Raw genomic sequence first — 20,811 nt, 5'->3', positions numbered from 1 at the left:
AGAGGAGTGGGGAGGTCTTTGGACAAATCCCTTTCATGGGGGAGGTATGGATAATTTTTGGAACTACACATTACCCAGGACTGGCCCTGGAATCCCATGCAAAAATGCCATTTTAAGCCAATGTGTACTTCCAGAAATGGCCATACTCCCCCCACAGAAGGGATTGGAAATTTCCTGGGGTGGGGGTCTCAAAGACCAAAAAATTTTAAAGAAATGTATGAAATTTAACTGGAATTTTCAGATGGGTTGGGGGTTCCTTTAAAAAATCCCTTCCGTGGGGGAGGTATGGATATTTTATGGAACTACACAATACAGTTCAGACTAGATGGACCCTGCATGGCAGAGAAGTGGCATGGCAAGGTTTGACCAGCCAAGACCAATAAGACCACCAATTCAAACTTGGTTAAGTCTGGCCTGCACTTGTCAGCTCTATTCATCCCCAAGGGTTTAGTCCTAGACACTTACAAGTCTTTATAATTTAGATCATTTCAATATCAAGAATTAAACAAACTCTTGTGCCAGGGAACCCTTAACAACAAATGTCGACAAAGTATTGGACAAGAGAAGAGAAGTGATAGCTCATGAGAAAACATATCATTAATCAGGAGTTGCAAGATGATGCTAACCTTTTTCTCTAATTCCTGCAAATCTTGCTTTAATTTCTCTTCTTTTGCTTTGTCCTTTGCTATTTCAGTATCCTTTAGTTTTTTTCTTGCTTGCTCAAGCTTTCTTTTATTTCTAGTAAGAAAAGGAAAATTATTTAATAATAACTTCCTTTTTCTTCTATTGAGCACATCACATTTATACTTCCTGGATATCAAAAACAATTTTAATGGTGTTGATCAATAATCTTTCACAAAAAATGGTTAGAATTCAATAGAATGGATACAAACTGAACTGGTAAACTTTAAGTATCTTATTGTTACTTATTTTCGCGGGACTTAATTTTCGCGATTTTCGCGATTTTCAAAAATCGCGAAGTTAAAGATCCGCAAAAAAAGGTTCTCGCGAAAAATCACAACGCAAATTTAAATACCATTCAATATAATTCGTTATGATTTATCAACATTGCCGTCAGTTTACAACATAATTATCTTTAAACTAGCTTTACTTTTGTTACAAAGGAACATGTCAAACTGTTTTAAGCCGGTTTCGTTTAGATATGTTTTTGTTCAGTGACATTGGAAACTATTGCTTTGGAAAATTCAAATCAGTTGTGCCAAATTTGAGACTTACTGTTTGTTAATGCAGACCAGTATTTTGACAATTTTCGCGAAATCACGTTCCTTTAACCCCTTGCCTACCAGAGCCAGACACACTAAGCAACCGGCGGCCATATTGAATTTTTAATGAGATTCTAAATTTGGCTAAGCAATGGCATCTTTTCAGATAAAATATTAAAGTACAACTAGATTAAGCATTTAAAATGAATTCCTCTCTCTTTTCCGCATTCTCTTATTGTACTGATGACTCGTACAGCTCCCAGTCGAACTCCTTGACCATGTGCATTTGGAGGTTCAATTTCTTCGATCGATCGAGGCTTCTTTTTCGCCACCTTCATCTTCTTTTTGTTCAGACTCTTCAGAATCACATAGCTTAAGTTCGCTGTGACTTAAATCGCTTACATCAGAGTCGCGATCGGCAAAAATTTCAGCAATAGCTTCATCTGTGTTGATTCTGCCTGCACGCACACATGCAGCCATTTTGTAAATTGTTCGAGCAAAAAGCAACTTTATTGGGTCAGCGGTATTTCGAAAGTAGTGCCAGACCTTTCTCAACAACTGGGGATGATTTCTTCAAGGCATCGCAAACAACCAGGCTTTCAGTGATGTCCTTTGGTTGAGGACGTATATATACGTCCTCGGTCGTTGCGAGACAACAGAGAGGACGTATATATACGTCCTTGGTAGGCAAGGGGTTAAACATATTTTTTTGGCCAGATCGCGAAATTTAAGTCCCGCGAAATATTCCCGTTCCATTTTCCTGCGAAAATAAGTAACAATAAGGTATTAAAAGTCAATGGACCCTACATACCGGTATCTATTTTATAATGGTTTAAAACTAAAGAAAACAAATTCAACACTAGGAAGCAAAACTGAAGAACAGATGGTCAAAACCAGGTATTTTTAAAAATGAATCATTAGTCATTTAGACGTGCATAATAATAATCTTTATTTAGAGTAAACATAACAAAAGTTATCAGTATGAGCTAAAAAAAGAGAAAAATACTCAGGGTTCTATTTTACATCTTGCTGTGTGGGAATCCAATGCTAAGATATTTAATGTAATTTACTTTTAAATTGCCCATTGGAGTCGACACTACTAACTTCTTGGGGTAGATTATTCCATTAAAGAGCCCCACTGCAGCAAACTTTGCTTGTAAAACATGTTCCATTCCAATGTCAGCGTTGAATGTCTCTGAAAAACTCTACTATTAATAGTGTTAAGAACTTACTCTGCAAGTTTTGCATCAAGCGCTTCTCTTTCTTTCTTCGATTCATCCATTCTCTCCACCCTTGCCTGGTGTCGCCATCTAAAAAGGCTAGGTGTGTCAATATTAGGGTGGGTGTCATCCTCATCATCACTGATCTAAAAAAGAAATTATATCATTTTAAGACTTCAAATAAAATTTCAAGGCAGTTTCTTTACATTCTGGCAAGTGCTGGTAACCTGAGCATTGAATTTGAACAAATGATGATGCACAATCCAATTTGATGTTACTGATTAAATCACAACTCACAAATTCAAAATGATATTAAAAAATCAAAATATGGTCTACTGATGATTTTAGTACAATATAATTATTATATAAACTGCAGTGGTATAGCAAGTGGTAGCAAATCGATAAAAATGGTATCTATACATGTGTGATATCAGTTTTGACCAATCAGCTCAGTTTGCCACATTTCAATGCTCAATGAGCAAAAGTTTATCGGATCGAAGTTTATTCGGATCTTCCTCAGCAATCTTCCAAAATCCTTGGAAGTCTTCAGAAAAGTTCGGAAATGTTCAGAATCATTCGTACGACCTTTGGACAACATTTTGAAAATATTCGGAAATCTTTGGAAAATGGGTGGAAATCTTCGGATAATCGTCAAAAACATCAAAATTAGTAGGCTTATACAGAATAAAACATGATTGCCTGGATATATGAAATTTTCCTTCTTGTGTTCAAAACCGATATCTCACTCGTGAGCTATCAATTTGAACACTCGAACTAATAAATGTCAAATCTCCATGCAACCATGTATTATCCTCTATATTTTCCTAAAGATCTCCTTATGGATCATCCACTGCAGATGTACAGTCTAAAATATTTTAACCTGATGCATGGCTAAACATTTCAGTCTAAAATATCAGTTCTTATTTGTTGATTGCTATACATTTTTGATATTAATTTCTTTAGGCACCATTGATTTTTTAATTTTTGATTTAATTTAGCTCTGCTGAACTGCCAGGAAATTCCTGTATAAATTATTGGTTATATTAAAAAAATGTCAGTTCTGAGGATTTGGCGGGAGTCAATGCATTATAACAATTAAGCTTAATGTTCCTTTCAAAGTTCAAGTATTATTAAGTAGACCACTCTTGGGAAGCTTATAAGAAAGCACTAATGAGATATTTTGTTATCATAAAACAAAGAGGGTGCTCTGATGGTACGGCCGGAGGAAATTACTTTCTGAAGAAGTTTATATAAGCTTAAGCTCATGGAGAAATATTTATATATAAGTTCCTTATACCACTTGTTCCTATAGCTATTTATGAATCGACTAAAATTGAAATCAGCTGAAATTGTTTACGGGTCACAACAACAAAAACAGGTCAATTGATAGCAAAAGTATTCACAGAGCATGGATGACAAAAATACTTACTTCAATATGGTCCCATTTACTGTAATCCACCATATTTTTTGAATCGATATGGAGAACTTGACAAGAAAGAAAAGACCACAGTCTTTCCAAAATATGGCGAACCTTCTTCAAAATGACGACGGGCACCGAAAGAGGCTGGTGCCAAGTCTTTTTTCTAAGCGTGGCTGCTAAGCTAGTAAAGAACACATGATCGTGTCGTGACAGACCGCACAAAAAAACTGACAAAAAAACAAAATATGGGGCAGGGAAAAGACGTTCACCGGTGGACGTGTAAAGATGTAGGCTTGTGGCTCAAAGGAAACGGTTTTGACGAGTATGTGGATTTGTTCAGTGATGAACATAAGATAGACGGGAAAGTTCTTCTCGTTCTTAACGAAGATGACTTGAGAAATCCTCCTCTAGAGTTGAACATTCTGGGAGATATAAAGCGCTTATGGCTCGCGATTGGTACTCTTCAGCAAAGACACAACCGGTCAAATTCCTTAGCATTGTCCAGTGGCTCAAACGGATACGTAAAACGCAGTGAGATTGATCAGGTTGATGGCTTGGCAAGATTTGTGGCTAGTTCCGGCGAAGATCTCGATTCTGATGACGAAAGAACCGATTACATTCATCCTTTTTCGAACATTTCTGAAACAGGGAGAACTTTGATCAGCTTAGTGTACGCGTTTTCAGTATTTTTTATCACTTCATTTGTCATGGTTTTCGTTCACGATCGTGTTCCAGATATGAAGAAATATCCTCCTCTGCCCGACATAGTCCTGGACAATGTGCCTCTTATCCCATGGGCTTTTAAAATGTGCGAGGTCACAGCGCTCATTCTTAGTGTCGTTTTATCGACCGTCTTGTTCTTCCACAAGCACAGAGTCATTGTTATGCGGAGAATGGCGGCGTTGTGTGGTACAGTGTTTCTTCTTCGCTGTGTTACAATGTTCGTCACTTCACTAAGTGTTCCTGGAATTCATTTGGAGTGTTCGGGAAAGGTAAGAACACTGACACAAAAGATTTCTGCTTTAAACTAACTTAATTCTAATGACCCATGTTCAGTTCATAAAAAAAAACGTTTTTCAAAAATACTTAATGAAGTAAGTAAGGTTATTTATTTTCTTGATAGTACGCTGTTGGACCGAGAGCAAGTCTACATGAAGTGCTACTGTTTGTTAAAGGCATAATTTATGTTCGGGTAGCAGCTTTCGTAAGGTCTCACACGAATGGCTTGCTACCCTTAATAACCAACAGGAACAATGCCCCTTGCCCCCAAAGCAATAGCAACTGCTACTCTAGAGGACTAGTAGAATTACAAGCTAACGAGAGCTGCTACGCTACTGCGTTTAATTATACATCGTTTGCTTATAAAATTGTGGCGGTATTGTGTTTTTGTTACACATTAATCATTAATAACACATTTAGCATTTGAATATTTTTAGTTGAAGATGTTTCAACTTAATATTTTATTAATTTTGCCATCATGTCGCCACAAAGTGCATTTTGCATGTAAATGTAAAAATTTGGTTTAGCAGCTTTAAAGTGGTGTGATAAAATATGTTTTTATGAAATGGATTGTCTGTCAAAGAACAGGTCTTCAAATTTAATTATTATTTTTGATGACTATAAAGAAAGTTTCCTCAATTTGAAGGCTATTGTTTGAAGCTGCTCTGTCGTAGTACAGGGAGTTATGCTACAGATGAAGTAATATATCAAACACAAGAGGCAGTGTTTCATCGGGATATCCAAACACCGAGAAGAGAGTTGAAAATACAACGCGCAGCGGAGTATTTTTGACGAAATTCGAGGTGTTTGGATAGCCGATGAAACACTGTCTCGAGTGTTTGATAAATCTTCTCAATCGAAACAAAAACTACGAAGTAAACAGAGAAATAAAATCGTAAAAATCTATGCTCATTAAGATCGGGTTTCCAAACCACCGTCACGGTTATAATTTTCTTTGTTTTAACTTGATCAATTATTAATGAGTTTGAGAAGTGCCAGTACAAAAGTGCTGCAAGGCTTCTCCAACCTCTAGGATTGTTATAGACATTTACTATGTTTTAAGTTTTAAAGTAATGGGGGTTTCTTTTATTTTTGTCAAATTTTTATACAAAAAAAAGATTTGGGTAATAATAGACAGTGCAGTGGTGGATCTAGGGGAGGGGCTCGAGACCAGGGCCCTGATCCCCTCCTTATTTTGGTAAAAGACATTTTTTTAATGACTGCACTAACTAAACATTTTGGGGGTGCACACGCAAAAAAAGGCCCTCCCCTTAGTTCAAGGTCTAAATCTGCCAATGTAGTGTTGGTATGCTCTAATGCAGGCCTTGGAGTTACTTGCACAGTTGTCATTCCAATAATTGTAGGAGACTGTGTATTGTATTTTAGGTAACATGGAAAATGTAGAATAATAAGTAAGCTGTTGTTTCTCTTCTCCAGTTGTATGGTGACACATGGGCAAAGATAAAGAGAGCATTTGAGATCTTGTTTGGATGTGGCCTGTCAGTGAATGGTGTGCGGACCTGTGGTGACTACATGTTCAGTGGCCATACAGTCTCAATTACTCTGTTAAATTTCTTTGTTACTGAATGTAAGTATACTTTTCTTATCTGCAACCACAAATGAACAAATGCTTTGCTGTTTCATCCTTTAATTGTAGTACTAATATTGTAATAAGAACCAAAATATTACTTCACATTTTGTTTGTCTGTTCTTTTTGCGCATTTTCATATTTTAAGTTTGCAAGATGTTCTTTGGAATAGTCATTATTTTGTATTTAATATAATGACAGTCTACATCACTAGCAGTCTATATTTACCTAAGGGAGGTATTTGTTCTGGAGGTCAAGTGGTGAAGTTAACTTGTGTGTAAACAAATACATTTGAAGCTACAAATTCCTTTTTTTTTTCTTCCAGACACACCTTCCTCTATGTACTACCTGCACACTTGCTGCTGGGTCCTGAACATGTTTGGAATCTTCTTTATTTTGGCTGCACATGAACACTATTCCATTGATGTGGTAATTGCTTTCTACATTTCCTCTCGTCTGTTCCTCTATTACCACACTCTAGCTAATACTCGAGCACTGAAGCGGATTGACAGCAAAAGAACAAGGGTGTGGTTTCCATTGTTCTGGTTTTTTGAAGAAAACGTTCCTGGCAAGGTGCCGAATGAGTATGAATGGCCTCTTAAATGGCCAAGCTTTTTATGTCAGAAGTCTAAGTCTCAATTAAATCCTTCAGAGCCTCATTGTTCAAAGAAAGAATAACTTAATTGACTAAGAAACCTGTTTACTACAGATCCTCAAATTAACATCCATATTTTCTAAATCAAATATGTGATCAATAATGGAGACATTTTTCCTCAAAATTTTTCAGATTGGGGCTGATCTATCAATTGAACAAAGTTATTCATCTTTTGAACTACAGAGGCAATCGGACACTTAAATGTAATCATTTATTATTTTAAACTATTGAATGCTTTTGGCTAAACAATTAGTTTAATAAGTCTCATTCGAATGGAGCGTTAAGACCATTAAGACTGGTTTTTATTGGACGTAAAACCAAGCATACAGAAAGCACATGAAAAGCACAAACATTAATGCTGTCAGTGTCATTACCTCACTAGGAATAAGCATATGCAAAAATGCAAGAAAACAAAATTGTTTGTTTTTCTTGTGCTTATGCTTATAACAAGTGAGTATAGAAGAATGAGTGTGTTATGCACTTATATGCTTGTGCTTGTGTCCAGTGAAAACTGGCCTTAAAATGCATGTAGCATAAACACTTTCAGTGTAGTACTTCAGAATTAAACAAGTGCAAATCCCTTTCGTTTTGCATGCATAAAAGAAAAGTAATTTTTGACAGCGAAAAAATATGCTGTGGTCTGCATGAATCCAAGACTTGGAGATGCCCTTCCATTGTTGAAAATGTTGTTGAAAGTTCCCTTTCAAACTATTATTTGCATGTGTGATCAGACCACAACATACAAAAAAATAATTTTTTCTTATCTTTATTTTCTGAAAACAGTAGTTAACTAAACATGCAGTAAAGTGGTTAGTTTTTATACGGTTTCTAAAAGTTGCTTTGATTTTGATCGCAGATTTTTATTAGTATTGGTAATCAAATGGTGACGAGTGAAATTAGGAAATAATTTCACGCGCGTTTTGTCAAAACGCTTATAATTTCCCGAGCCTTTAGGCGAGGGAAATTATTAGCATTTTGACAAAATGCAAGTGAAATTATTTCCTAATTTCACGAGTATACCATTTGATTACATTTTAATATCATAGGTGACAAATTACACTTGCAATCGTCGGTTTTTGACTGGTATATTGCATTGCAAACTCTGCAAACTCCGAGCTTTGAAAAGTTGAAAGCATACATTTTGTTCAAGTTTGCGAGGTTTTTTAGTCTTTGAAGAAAACCCTTTAGAAATTCCTTTTTGCTCTTGACCAAAAGTTTCAAAGATGAATCAACTATCAATTATTTCTCACATTATGACCGTAGTCTTGAATCAACTGAAAACGGCGCCAGTGTAAAACGCTCAAAAATCCGCTCGATGCCATTTATGTATATTGGCTTAAGTCTAGAAGTCGTTTTGACGTTTTGAAATATAAAATATCATCAAAAGTTTTATTACATGGCCAAGGCTAGCTGGCTTTGATGAAATTTAAGCGAAAATGTACAAAGTTTAAGCTTTAAAACATCTTTTATTACGGTCGCCATCTTGCCACTAACTACGTTGCCATGGCAATTTTATAATTTCACATGTGAAATTATAAAGTAACGTTAAAAATTTGCGCCAAAATTAAGGAGTAATTTGTCACCTATGATATTATTGCAGTTATATTTTATTGAAAAAAATAATATATTGGGGTATTATTATATCCACAGTGAAGGAAGTGGTAAATAAACTCACAAGACGTAAGTGTGACCCATTATTTAAGAATTAGCCATGTTCGAAACGAGTGGGGGACTGGGTACGAATATTCAATATCGATTGGATTGAAAAACTGGGCCTGTCATCTGAAAGAGCATCCAAAAATTAGTAACTCAACCAAATTTGAGAGTTATTGGTTTAAACGCATAGGTATGGTTTACTTTTAGAAATTGCTAAAATAAGAGAGCTTAGTATGGATTAGATGGACAGCTGTCCATCCAGTCATACTAAGCTCTCTTATTTTAACGATTTTTAAAAGAGTTCCATGCCTTTGCGTTTAAACCAATAACTCTCAAATTTGGTTGAGTTACTAATTTTTGGATGCTCTTTCAGATGACAGGCCCAGTTTTTCAATCCAATCGATATTGAATATTCGTACCCAGTCCCCTGCTCGTTTTGAACATGGCTAATTGCAATAACACATCCTAGTGCCAGAGGTTATTCTTAAGCGCTTTGTTGGCAGCTCTGCCGAGGGCTGGTTAACAAGATTTTGACCAGAATTATAAAGTATCAGGAAAAGCCTTTGGCACAGAGTAAAAGGTTATGGATTTTTTTTTATCATTGCAGTGCTTGTGGAGCGATTTTCTTTGTAACTGAAACTCATCTTGCTATTTTTGTAGCAATAGAATGCATAAGGTGTAGAGGTTACACCATTAATTATTGAAAATCCAAGTTTTATGAAAAGAATTATAGTATTTAAGATTGTATTAATATATTTTGAAAAGATCAGTCGCTATTGTATTATGAAAAGGGCTTAATTGAATAAAGTTAGTGATTATTTAAAATATGTATTAATATATTTTGAGAAAGTCAGTCGATATTGTATTATGAAGAGAGGGGCGAATTAAATAAAATAAAGTGATTATTTCACATCTGGGTTATGGGTTACCTTTTTTACGGCAAGTTTAATTTGATTCCTTTGCGTTGAAATGCTGCCCGAAGACAAAGAGAAGCATTCCCAAGTTGTTAGTATTGATTTAAAAGTGATCCTGAAGCAATTGCAGAGGACCTCGCAAATTACAACCCTGAAAACAGCGAGGCACTATTGTTATTGAATAAGAAGCAAATAAAATGCGGGGTATCTGCAACTCCGCCGTGGTTTTTATAGCCTGCGTGGCCGGCGTTCAAAGGGGAAGGAGAAAGTTCTCCTTCCCCTTTGAACGCCGGCCACGCAGGCTATGGTTTTTAGAAAGCTTCGCGCGTCACTGCTTGACTGCAAAATCAGACTTCACTGTTCAAAAGTTTACTGTTTACACTTGACCACGCCCATCCGTACGAGGGCACATGAAAATTTTAGTTCCCAGGCCAGTGTCAAATCTTAAAAAGAAAAGAAATGTTACTAGACACAAGGGTCAAAATGTTCTGATGTCAGCGTTTGCGACGCAGTACTGAAAAAAAAAAAATGAGTTACCGTCTTCCTCAAATGCGTTTTGGAATCTGTTTCCACTTTATACCCCGTTTTATACGCCGTAAAACAAAAACTAAAGAAAAGGAGAAGAAGAAAACTCTTATAGGTCCCACCGAGATTTGAACTCGAATCACTGGATTCAAAATCCAGATTGCTGATCATTACGCCATGAGATTTGTCACAATTTAGACTAAAAGAAGAAATAAAAAGTGTATACAAGTAGTAATATAATTATTATAGTGTCTTCAAAATAATTAGTAAAATTACTGCCTTGTGGATGTAACTCATCAAGAAAGACATGCAAAGTGGTTGTTATCTCACAAAGGGATAAGCTGAGGGACACGTACTTCAAAATAAAGTGCAAAAAAGGAAAAAACGTTTGCGTCGGCCGGGAATCGAACCCGGGTCAACTGCTTGGAAGGCAGCTATGCTCACCGCCACATGGAGTATCCATGTGCATGGCCAAATAATTATGATATTTTCTCTTCGACATCGCTCTCGAACATAGCATGAAAATGGAGAATTTATAAAAATTAAAGGTGGCTTAAATCTCCCTTAAGTTGGTTATCCAACTTTAGAGTATCAATTAAATGTTCTTAAGGTCGTTAACTCCCCGAGTTGGCATTTAAGGAACAGTTTAAGCCTACTCAAAAGTTCGCTTACTTAAAGTTGGCTAACAATTTTAGACTCTAGCAATCTTTTAACTAGTCCAGTCCCTAAACTCTCTCTTTCACGCGCCCTTTATAGGGGTTGAACCCAGGCGCGCGAAGAGAGAGTCCAGGATAACTTGCATGCGCATGCTCAGAACGAACCAATCAGAAGCGAGGAGTGTGGCGTCTATTGCTTGGGACGCGCGCTAGGTTAAAACTGGCTCGCTCAAATGACGAATTCAACTACGCGACCGAGCGCGCGAATAAATGCAACAAAAAAACTGTGCTCAATTGCATCCAAAACCAATTCAATAAACAGCTACAAAATACTAGGAATAGTTGACGAATAGCGATTTTTGTTTTGGCCGTTAGCTTTTAGCAGACACTGACTGCAAAACTAGGCTTTTTAAAGTTATTACAGTGATCCTGCTTTAGTACACGGTCGCGTAGTTGAACTCGTCATCTGTGCGCGCGCGTTTTCAAAAGGGCTGCCAAATATGGTTTTTCCCCCAATTTTGGGGGAAAAACTGGCGCATGCGCATGCAAGTTATCCTGGACTCTCTCTTCGCGCGCCTGGGTTCAGCCCCTATAAAAGGCGCGCGGAAGAAAGAGTTCAGGGACTGGACTATCTTTTAACATGAGTGTGAAGCTGGCTTAAAAATCAGCTTTAAAAATTTAAAGGTAGTGTAGAGCTGATTTACACCAAATTTACACCAGCTTTACTTAAGCTTTACACCAGAGTAAAGTTATATTTTCATGCTGTGGAACCTCTCACAACCCTCCGGCGGAACGTCGCTCGGTTCAAACGTCATTACAATCAGAGCAGTGAATGACACTGTGCAACCATGAGGAGTATGTCTTTTATTTTTATTTTTTCTAGCAAGCAAATTGTCTAAACTATACCTAGATTTCTGGCGAACAGTAAAGGTGAGAAGTCAAAAAATAGTGAATGTAGTCAATGTTTGACTTCATGTACACTCATTCTCTTCTTTTCTATTTGTGCCAATATCCGTCTTTAAAATTGAAACTACTACATTTCTAAAAAAAACCAGTGTTTTTTCACGAGGTCCCACCGAGATTTGAACTCGGATCACTGGATTCAAAGTCCAGAGTGCTAACCATTACACCATGGGACCCTGTTAATATAAGAGAAATAGATTTTTCATCAAGAGTCTCACAATTTAGCTTTGCAATTCTTTTGTGCAGTGCTTGAAGAAAACTGGATCACGTTCGTTCTGGTTTTAAAGCATTCTGTCCAGCCACTGCAGTGATCGATAACAAACATTCCGATCTCGGAATAGCTTTAAAAGATAGTTTAAGTTGAGCGAAAGTTAAGCGTCAGTTCAAATTTTACTCTGAACTCGAAACACGTTTTTAATGGCTATTTCTATAGTTTTCGCGAACTCCAAAAGAATGTTGCTTTTGGCCAATCACAGCGCAGTATGGGCGGTTTGGCCGAGTAAGATCTCAAGAATAAAGAAGGCATCTGACCCAAGAAGACGTAGTCTGACTAAGCTAATCTTCCCCTGAACTACAGTTGCAGTACAATTGTCCTGTAACCAAAGCATTAATATTGTTAGGAGAAAACTAATGTTGGTCATTCTTGGAATTGAAAGGGTTAATAAAAACTGTTTAGTTGGGATAAGTGATATATAGTTTTTTGTGTTGGCTAAGAAAAAAAAAAAAATAGCGTTTAATCAGTTTTTTATTTTCATTGGAAGATAACATGTAACTTGTTATAAGAAACAAATAACTTAATGAATTGTTTGAAGGTTAAAAGAGTGGAATGTACATGTGTGTTTTCAAATTTCTCCGACTCAAAACGTGACCGGTCCCATGGTGTAATGGTTAGCACTCTGGACTCTGAATCCAGCGATCCGAGTTCAAATCTCGGTGGGACCTTGGAGGATTTTTTTGGTTAAAGAAAGAAATCGTTATATTTATCCACTCGGTTTTACTCGACACGGATACAAAACGAAAATTATTTAAACTTTGATTTTTAGTAGGACTTTCAGTGGAGTTTTCTAAATTAATACAAATTTGCGTTTTGCGAGATAGTCTTTGAACTCACATAGTAACCAACTAGCTCTTTTATTTAGAAACAAATCGAGATAAGAATCTTGTAGAAAAAACCTTCTTAAAGGGGCTTTGTCGCGGATTTTACCAGCTCGGATAGAAATGGATTACAATTTGAAAAATTAAGGCTTAACTTTTCAAGTCGTTTCCGCGTGTCCTCTAAAACTCGGTAATTAAAGCCGTAGCTTAATTTCTATCCGCAAATTGAGGTTATCTTTTCCTTTAGATGTTCAAAGATAATGCTTTTCATGGGTTAGCATGAAACATTCCATATCTTCCACGAGAACGGCCCCATGGTGTAATGGTTAGCACTCTGGACTTTAAATCCAGCGATCCGTTTATTATTTTGCTAAATCCAAGTGAATGATCAGGGTTAATATCTAGGTGTTACTTTTAAAAAAATTAATAGTAATTTCTTTTGTCAAAGCCATATGAAATTCCCACAATTATTTCAAATTGAATTAGATGCGACAGCTCCAAAAGAAATTATGTCCAGTCCAGTGTGAATAACAACAGGCCCAACACTATAGGTGAAAGCACAGGCAAACGTCTGTAGATTTAGATAGAGTTCAGAGCATCTTTGAACTTTTGAGGCGACTTTCTATCGATCTTGCACTAATAGAATTCGCTGTGAGCATTTCCACGTTTCTCGGATGTTCAAGGAGAAAAAAACCCGCTATTGAACAGGAATGGTTACAGGGAAGTAATGTTTCAACTTCACACTGAGCCCTTCTTCTGTTAAAATCACGGTCATTTAATTTTTAAACTCAGAGTCGACCCTATCCAGGCTATCAATAAAGACTAAAACATCCGTGTAGGGCATTACTGGCTATTTATATTTATATTTAGACTGAAGCTGAATGCGAGTGTGGCAGGACAATGAAGACATCAACATTGCAAACAGCCCAAAACTCTCACGGCGGCTGTATGTGACAAAACCCGTAGACAGACAAGAAACAAAATGAATGCGTCGGCCGGGAATCGAACCCGGGTCAACTGCTTGGAAGGCAGCTATGCTCACCACTATACCACCGACGCTTTGATGAAAAGCGTAGAGGTAAGTGAATAACTTAAATTGGCTCACTTTGTTTATCAATGAATGACCTTTTTTTCTTTTTTATATTCAAAAAATATTTGTAATTTGTAAAAAGAAAGTTCAAAGTGGCCATTTTGGCAGACTTTTTCCTCTGATTGTTTTCTTTTCACATAAAATGAGTTTGTAAATAATAAAGATGGTAAATTTTAAGCTCGGTGATAAATAATAAAAATGAATTTTTTCAACAATGACACGAGCATGGGACAAAGAAAAATTCTGAGTCCCAGACGGGAATCGAACCCATGGCCTCCGAGATACCGGTTGGGCGCTCTAACCAACTGAGCTACGAGAGACTCGTTGTGAGCTGGGCCATTTACTAGGTTGATATGTGGCACGCGTCCTGCATACTCGGCTAGGATCAGCAATGTCGAAATCATCAAGTGTGTTGTAAATTTTCAACACATTATTTTCAAAATGAGTTTGATTTGTAAACGATAACGAATTTTCTGATAAAGTTGAAAAGTACTTTCTAGCTTGTAGTTATATGAAGATCAGTCGCCCATAGGTTAAAACTGATGTGAAACGAGTAAGAAAGGATAGGAAATCGAAACATGATTAACGGCAAAAAACAATGCGGCAAACTGCATTCCAAAACAATAAAACATTCTAACGTACCACACCTTTTTCAGTTCTATTTTTAGGGGTTATTTTCTACGACTTGGAGACGAGTTGTTTTTAGACTACGAGCAGTCCCTATTTTTTCGCAGAGTCCGTCGAACTTCAAGCGAATTTTTTTTTTCGAAAAGTCCGTCAAGCTTGAAGCGAAAAAATTACGCGCGGGGGGAGGAGGCGGGGCGAGGCGAGAAGCGAAAAAAAATGCGTCGGCCGGGAATCGAACCCGGGTCAACTGCTTGGAAGGCAGCTATGCTCACCACTATACCACCGATGCTTTGGGTGATGGTATGATTGTTTTGTAAAAGAAATTTAATTTAAAGCTTAAATAAGTTCTGCCTGCCTGTCTGTCTGTCTGTCTGTCTGTCTGTCTGTCTGACTGTCTGTTCTAAACGTAATTTACAAATCCCCTATCCAGCCTGAGTTTGACTTCTGTAATGTTGTTTGGGACAATATTGATCAGGGACTTGCTAATAAACTCCAGAAATTGCAAAATCGTGCTGCATGCATAATAACTTTACAAAGGTTATGATGTTCTTTCAGCACAAATACGAAAACAATTAAACTGGGAAGAGCTTGTCATAAGGCGTCAAAGGCATTTAAGCCTTTTAATGTATGATTAAGTGAATCGAAATGTACCTAGAGAATTTCTAAAGAATGTTTCTTTTGGCCAATCACAACGCAGTATATGGACGCAATGCGAGCATCACTAATCGTCAGTTTTTGATGTAAGTTTGGTAGTTGACTAGAGGCAACGGCTGAGTAAGATGAAAAATATGGAAGACATCTGATCCACGAAGACGTAGTCTGACTGAGCCAATCTTTTCCCTGAACTACAGTTGCAGTATATTTTTCCTGTAACATATGAAAGTATTGATATTATGAGGAGAAATTTGGTTTGATCAGTCTTGGAATTGAATTGAATTGTTTAGTTGGGAAATAAGTCAGATTTTTGTGATGGATAAGAAAAATAAAGAAATATCAATGCTGGGGCTACATCAGTTTTTCAGTTTCAATGGATGATAACATGTAACTTGTTATATGAAACAATAACTTAACGAATTGTTCGAAGGTTATAACAGTTGAGTGTACATGTGTGTTTTTAAACTTGTCCAATCTTCCTTCAATGCCACCGGTCCCATGGTGTAATGGTTAGCACTCTGGACTCTGAATCCAGCGAGCCGAGTTCAAATCTCGGTGGGACCTTGGAGGATGATTTTTTTTTCAGTTAAAAATATTTTAAAGGAAAAAATTGCTATATTTATCCACTTGGTTTTACTCGGTACGAATACAAAACGAAAATGATTTACACTTTTACTTTTAAAAGAACTTACAGTGGAGTTTTCTAAATTTTATACAAATTTGTGCTTTGCGAGATAGTCTAAAGTTCCACATAGTTACCAACTCTTTCATTTAGAAACAAGTCGAGATAAGGGGTTTTGCCACGGATTTTACCAGATTTTTGATTTACAGAACAGCCAAAGTTTATATTTTGTCGTAGGAAACCTAAAAATAATGGCCCATTCTTAGAGCACTGAAACTTTTAACAAGCGTCTTTGGCTGCGAATGGCTCGGATGGAAATGGATTGGAATTTGAAAAAATAAGGCTTAACTTTTCAAGTCGTTTCCGCGTGTCCTCTAAAACTCGGTAAGCCGTCACTTAATTTCTATCCGCAAATTAAGGTTATATCTTCCTTTAGATGTTCAAAGATAATGCTTTTCATGGGTTAGCATGAAACATTCCGTATCTTCCACGAGTACGGTCCCATGGTGTAATGGTTAGCACTCTGGACTCTGAATCCAGCGATCCGAGTTCAAATCTCGGTGGGACCTCGTGGGATAGGTTTCTTTTATGTTGTTTATGTTTGTTTGTTTCTTAAAAGAAACAAAACGTTTACTTCTGCTTCGAATGAAAAGAAAACATTGATAACACTTTCGACACTAAATCCATGTGAATGATCAGGGTAATATCGAGATGTAAATTTCATTGCCATTTCTTTTGTCAAAGCCATATGAAATTCCCACGATTAAGCTAGATGCAACAGATCTCAAAAAAATTATGTGAGTTGCTCAATTCAGTATAAATAATGAGAAATTAATAATATGTCGTCCTTCGCCCTTTAGTGAACAGGAATGGTTACAGGGAGGTATATCTCGGTTTCGGCCTTAGGGTCTAAAAACCCGAAAATGTTTCAACTTCACACCGAGCCCTTCTTTATCCCCTTCCTCCTCGCGCCCATTTGGATCACCCCAAGAATTGCCACTTTTTGTAACTGTCATTCGGTCAGTAAAAATCATGCAGGGCCATTCAATTTTTAAACTAATAGCCGACCCTATCCAGGCCATCGAGCAAAGACTAAAACATCCGGTACATAAGAATAAGCTATTTCTTATAGCTAATTGTAAATAGTGTAGGTTTCGTTTTTAATTTTCTAAAGATTGTAAATAGGTTCTTATTTTTGTATCTATTGTAATGTTTGTAATGTGCATTTGATTATTTTATAGAAAATACGCAATATAAATATTAAATATTATTATTATTATTATTATTATCCGTGTAGGGCATCATTGGCTATTTATATTTATATTTAGACTGATGCTGAATACGACTGTGGCAGTACAGTGAAGATATCAACATTGCAAACAGCCTAAAATCTTCACGACGGCTTGTACGTGACAAAACTTAAAGAAAGAAAAGAAACAAAAATGCGTTGGCCGGAAATCGAACCCGGGTCAACTGCTTGGAAGGCAGCTATGCTCACCACTATACCACCGACGCCGTGTTGTTATGTGTAGAGGTAGGTAACTAACTTAACTGTCTCACTTTGTTTTCTAGTGAATAACTTTTCTTCAAAAATGAAGAAAAGTGGCCATTATCGCAGACTTTTTCTTCTCATGTGATTCTTTGCTTTTTACATAAAATGAATTTGATTTGTGAAAATGACGGCTTATCCTGATAAGGCTGAAAAGTACTTTCTAGCTTAGCTTGTACTTATATAAGATTCAGTCGCCCTTAGGTTTAAACGGATATGAATCGAATTGTAACGTGATTACCAGCAAAAGAAACAACAACAACAATGCGGCAAGCTGCATTACAAAACAATAAAAATTCTTACGTACCAAACTTCTTTCAGTTCTATTTTTTGTGGTTATTTTCCACTGACCTGGAGAAGTTTTTTTGGCTTTCTTATTTTTTTAAAAAATGCGTCGGCCGGGAATCGAACCCGGGTCAACTGCTTGGAAGGCAGCTATGCTCACCACTATACCACCGACGCGTTGGATGGAGAAAACGAATGTATTAATGTAAAATAAATTTCATTTATAGTTTTTATTGGTTCTGACTGTCTATGTTGTCTGTCTGTCTATGTTGTCTGTCTGTCTGTCTGTCTGTTCTAAACACAATATACAAATCCCTTATCTAGCCTGTGTTTGACTTTGGTTTGGGACAATATAGATCAGGAACTTGCTACTTAACTCCAGAAATTGCAAAATCGTGCTGCACGCATAATAACCTTCCAAAATTATGATGTTCGTTCAGCACAAATACGAAAACAATTAAACTGGGCATAACCTCCCTCAAGGCGTCAAAGGCACTCAATAAGCCTATTAATGTATGATTCAGTGCGGTGAATCGAAATGTACCTTGAGAACAACCCTTACAAGATTAAGCTAAGAAATACGGAATATAATTATTTTGATCCCTGATCCCAAAAGCGATGGTAATTTTGATCCCCGATCCCGCAAAAATAGGCGATCTCACAAGAACCCCTCTATAATTTTGCCTCCATCTCTCAGTTGAAGGCTAGTCTACTTTGCTAATAAGAAATTATTGGATGAGGCTAAGTACTAAGTATTCCAACTAACCGGCTAGCACCGACCAAATTCGGAAGACGCTTCTATTATTGAACGAATGACATAATAATTATTGGACGATTGACGTCAATCGTCCAATAATAGAAAAATTATTGGACGATTGACGTCACGCAACAACGGCTTTGTACAGAGCTCAGCCGAAAGCGAAAATGGTCGCTAAATTCCAACATTGCGACGAAAAAATGGCCAAAATATTAGATGATAAAGATGGCAAAAACATCAAAAAAGCTTCGAAGGGAAGTTTTTAAAGCTTATCTTCAGGAGAGAAACATAAAAAAAACTGTGACACCGGAGGAATTGGCCACTGTTAGCGAAAATTCTACGCCATAGTAAGTAGCCATTTTAATTCATTTTGCGTTTTTAGAGCTCTTGGAAATCTTTTGAATGAATAATAAAACAATTGTTAAATTCGGCTTTCGTATGATATGAAGAATTATGCAGATCTCGGAGGGTATCCATTTTAATTCGTTTTGCGTTTTTAGAGCTCTTGGAAATATTTTGAATGAATAATAAAACAGTTATTGAATTCGGCTTTCGTATGATATGAAGAATATTGCATAATTCTTCATATCATACTTAGCCTCATCCAATTATTGCTTATTATTGTTACTTTAGTCCTTAACAGACTAAATCAGAAAGAAAAAACATACCAGCAGCTTGTTGAAAGGCGTTCCCAAATGAAAAGTTTTCGAAACTTCTAGTCTCTTTATTTCAACTTTCGTTTCATTGTTTGTTACCTGGTACTACGAATATTGATTTTATCTTTTGAAAAAGGCATTAAGAAAGGGTAGGATAGGGTCGGCTAATAATTTAAAAATTAGTTTTATTACTGACCGAATGACCTATTATATACAGTAGCGATTCTAGGGGTGTTAACGTTCCAAATGGACGCGCGGAGGAAGGGGAAGTGAAGATGAGCTGTTGCTCCTTTGAAAAAAGAAGGGCTCGGTGAAAGTAGAAAAAAAAACCTCCAAGGTCCCACCGAGATTTGAACTCGGATCGCTGGATTCAGAGTCCAGAGTGCTAACCATTACACCATGGGACCGGTGACGCTCTGAACCGGACAAGTTTTAAAACACAAATGTACAGTCAACTGTTTTAACCTGTTTTAAACAATTCATTAAGTTATTGGTAAAGACAACAGGTTACACTATTGAGTTGTGCTATGATTTAATTTAGATAAAAGAATAAAGATTAATTTAAATTTTAGTGTGTTGAGTTGACAAATCTATCAATGTTAAATAAGATCGGGTCCCATGGTGTAATGGTTAGCAGTCTAGACTTTGAATCCAGCGATCCGAGTTCAAATCTCGGTGGGACCTCGTGATAAAACAGGGTATTTTTCTTTCTTAATAAATGCAGTTTTAAAATTATTCTCAAGCATATTGGGACAAATAGAAAAGAAAAGAATGTTCTCCGGTTTTCCTCCCTCCTGAAAAAACAACATTCCCAAATTCCAATTCGACCTGGATACGGTAACCGCATTAAAACCGGCTGAGGCCGATGTGGCTTCCGCTCTAAATATAGCACGTTATTTATTTATTTTTTATTTTTTTTTATAAAAGGTCTTTCTTATATAGAGGAGGAATGCTGTGGAATACTTTACCAAACTGACCGTATATAAAGCTAAAGCTAGGAAAACTGATCAGTAGGCAAGCAAACTGTTGACTAGATCTGATTACTGGTACATATTTTTAGTGAAACAGTATTTACTTCTGTTCCAATACGGATCTCATGTAAAGAGGTTTTGTATCAATCAATCAATCAATCAATCAATCAATCGATCGATCGATCGATCAATCAATCAATCAATCAATCAATCAATCAATCAATCAATCAATCAACCAGCCAACCAACCAACCAACCAACCAACTAACCAATCAATCAATCAATCGATCGATCGTCCTTTGTGTTTGTTTTGAATACTTCCTATATTTATTGTTGTTTCGTAACTTTCATCATTACATGACGTGTCTAAACGAGACAATATTCCACTCTCAGTCACGTGGCGTCGGTGGTATAGTGGTGAGCATAGCTGCCTTCCAATCAGTTGACCCGGGTTCGATTCCCGGCCGACGCATAGATTTGGTATTTTTTTTATTTCGTCTAGGTACTTTTTGTAATATATTTCTTAGGGACGGACCATTATTTTTTGGAGGGGGGGGGGGGGGAATGAAAAATATTGAAAAAAATTGTTTTGCAGGGCCTGGAAAGACAAAATAAATTCAGTGGAACCCCGATATAACGATATGCCAAGGGGGCAGTAAAATTATATCGTTATATCGAGGAATCGTT

At 36.8% G+C, this 20,811-nt stretch overlaps 2 protein-coding genes, 10 non-coding genes and 1 pseudogene across 13 annotated transcripts in view; 6 read left to right on the top strand and 7 right to left on the bottom strand.

Moving 5' to 3' along the window:
• Positions 1-20,811, top strand: part of LOC144644156 (uncharacterized) — a 49,743-nt gene that overhangs the window by 8,200 nt on the left and 20,732 nt on the right. The gene's annotated exons all lie outside the window — the stretch shown is intronic.
• LOC144638548 (hsp90 co-chaperone Cdc37 pseudogene) lies at positions 495-3,998 on the bottom strand (annotated as a pseudogene). Its single transcript, XR_013567965.1, has 3 exons — positions 3,873-3,998; positions 2,456-2,589; positions 495-738 (listed from the first exon to the last, which is right to left on the bottom strand). The product of XR_013567965.1 is annotated as a hsp90 co-chaperone Cdc37 pseudogene (transcript).
• On the top strand, positions 4,077-8,806 carry LOC144644140 (sphingomyelin synthase-related protein 1-like). Its single transcript, XM_078503560.1, has 3 exons — positions 4,077-4,855; positions 6,300-6,450; positions 6,776-8,806. Exons 1-3 carry the CDS (start codon positions 4,109-4,111, stop codon positions 7,126-7,128), a joined length of 1,251 nt encoding a protein of 416 aa, XP_078359686.1. The 5' UTR covers positions 4,077-4,108; the 3' UTR covers positions 7,129-8,806.
• Trnaq-uug (transfer RNA glutamine (anticodon UUG)) lies at positions 11,924-11,995 on the bottom strand. Its single transcript has one exon. It is a non-coding gene; the product is annotated as a tRNA-Gln (tRNA).
• Trnaq-cug (transfer RNA glutamine (anticodon CUG)) lies at positions 12,690-12,761 on the top strand. Its single transcript has one exon. It is a non-coding gene; the product is annotated as a tRNA-Gln (tRNA).
• Positions 13,902-13,973, bottom strand: Trnag-ucc (transfer RNA glycine (anticodon UCC)). Its single transcript has one exon. It is a non-coding gene; the product is annotated as a tRNA-Gly (tRNA).
• On the bottom strand, positions 14,849-14,920 carry Trnag-ucc (transfer RNA glycine (anticodon UCC)). The gene has a single exon. It is a non-coding gene; the product is annotated as a tRNA-Gly (tRNA).
• Positions 15,778-15,849, top strand: Trnaq-cug (transfer RNA glutamine (anticodon CUG)). The gene has a single exon. It is a non-coding gene; the product is annotated as a tRNA-Gln (tRNA).
• On the top strand, positions 16,405-16,476 carry Trnaq-cug (transfer RNA glutamine (anticodon CUG)). Its single transcript has one exon. It is a non-coding gene; the product is annotated as a tRNA-Gln (tRNA).
• Trnag-ucc (transfer RNA glycine (anticodon UCC)) lies at positions 17,351-17,422 on the bottom strand. Its single transcript has one exon. It is a non-coding gene; the product is annotated as a tRNA-Gly (tRNA).
• On the bottom strand, positions 17,847-17,918 carry Trnag-ucc (transfer RNA glycine (anticodon UCC)). The gene has a single exon. It is a non-coding gene; the product is annotated as a tRNA-Gly (tRNA).
• Positions 19,490-19,561, bottom strand: Trnaq-cug (transfer RNA glutamine (anticodon CUG)). The gene has a single exon. It is a non-coding gene; the product is annotated as a tRNA-Gln (tRNA).
• Positions 20,525-20,596, top strand: Trnag-ucc (transfer RNA glycine (anticodon UCC)). Its single transcript has one exon. It is a non-coding gene; the product is annotated as a tRNA-Gly (tRNA).

Source organism: Oculina patagonica, chromosome 2 (assembly GCF_052425735.1).
Source record: "Oculina patagonica isolate OP01 chromosome 2, crgOcupat, whole genome shotgun sequence".
In the NCBI taxonomy this organism is placed as follows: domain Eukaryota; kingdom Metazoa; phylum Cnidaria; class Anthozoa; order Scleractinia; family Oculinidae; genus Oculina; species Oculina patagonica.
Note: the sequence above shows the minus strand (reverse complement) of the source record. Positions and strands in the feature narration are given on the sequence as shown.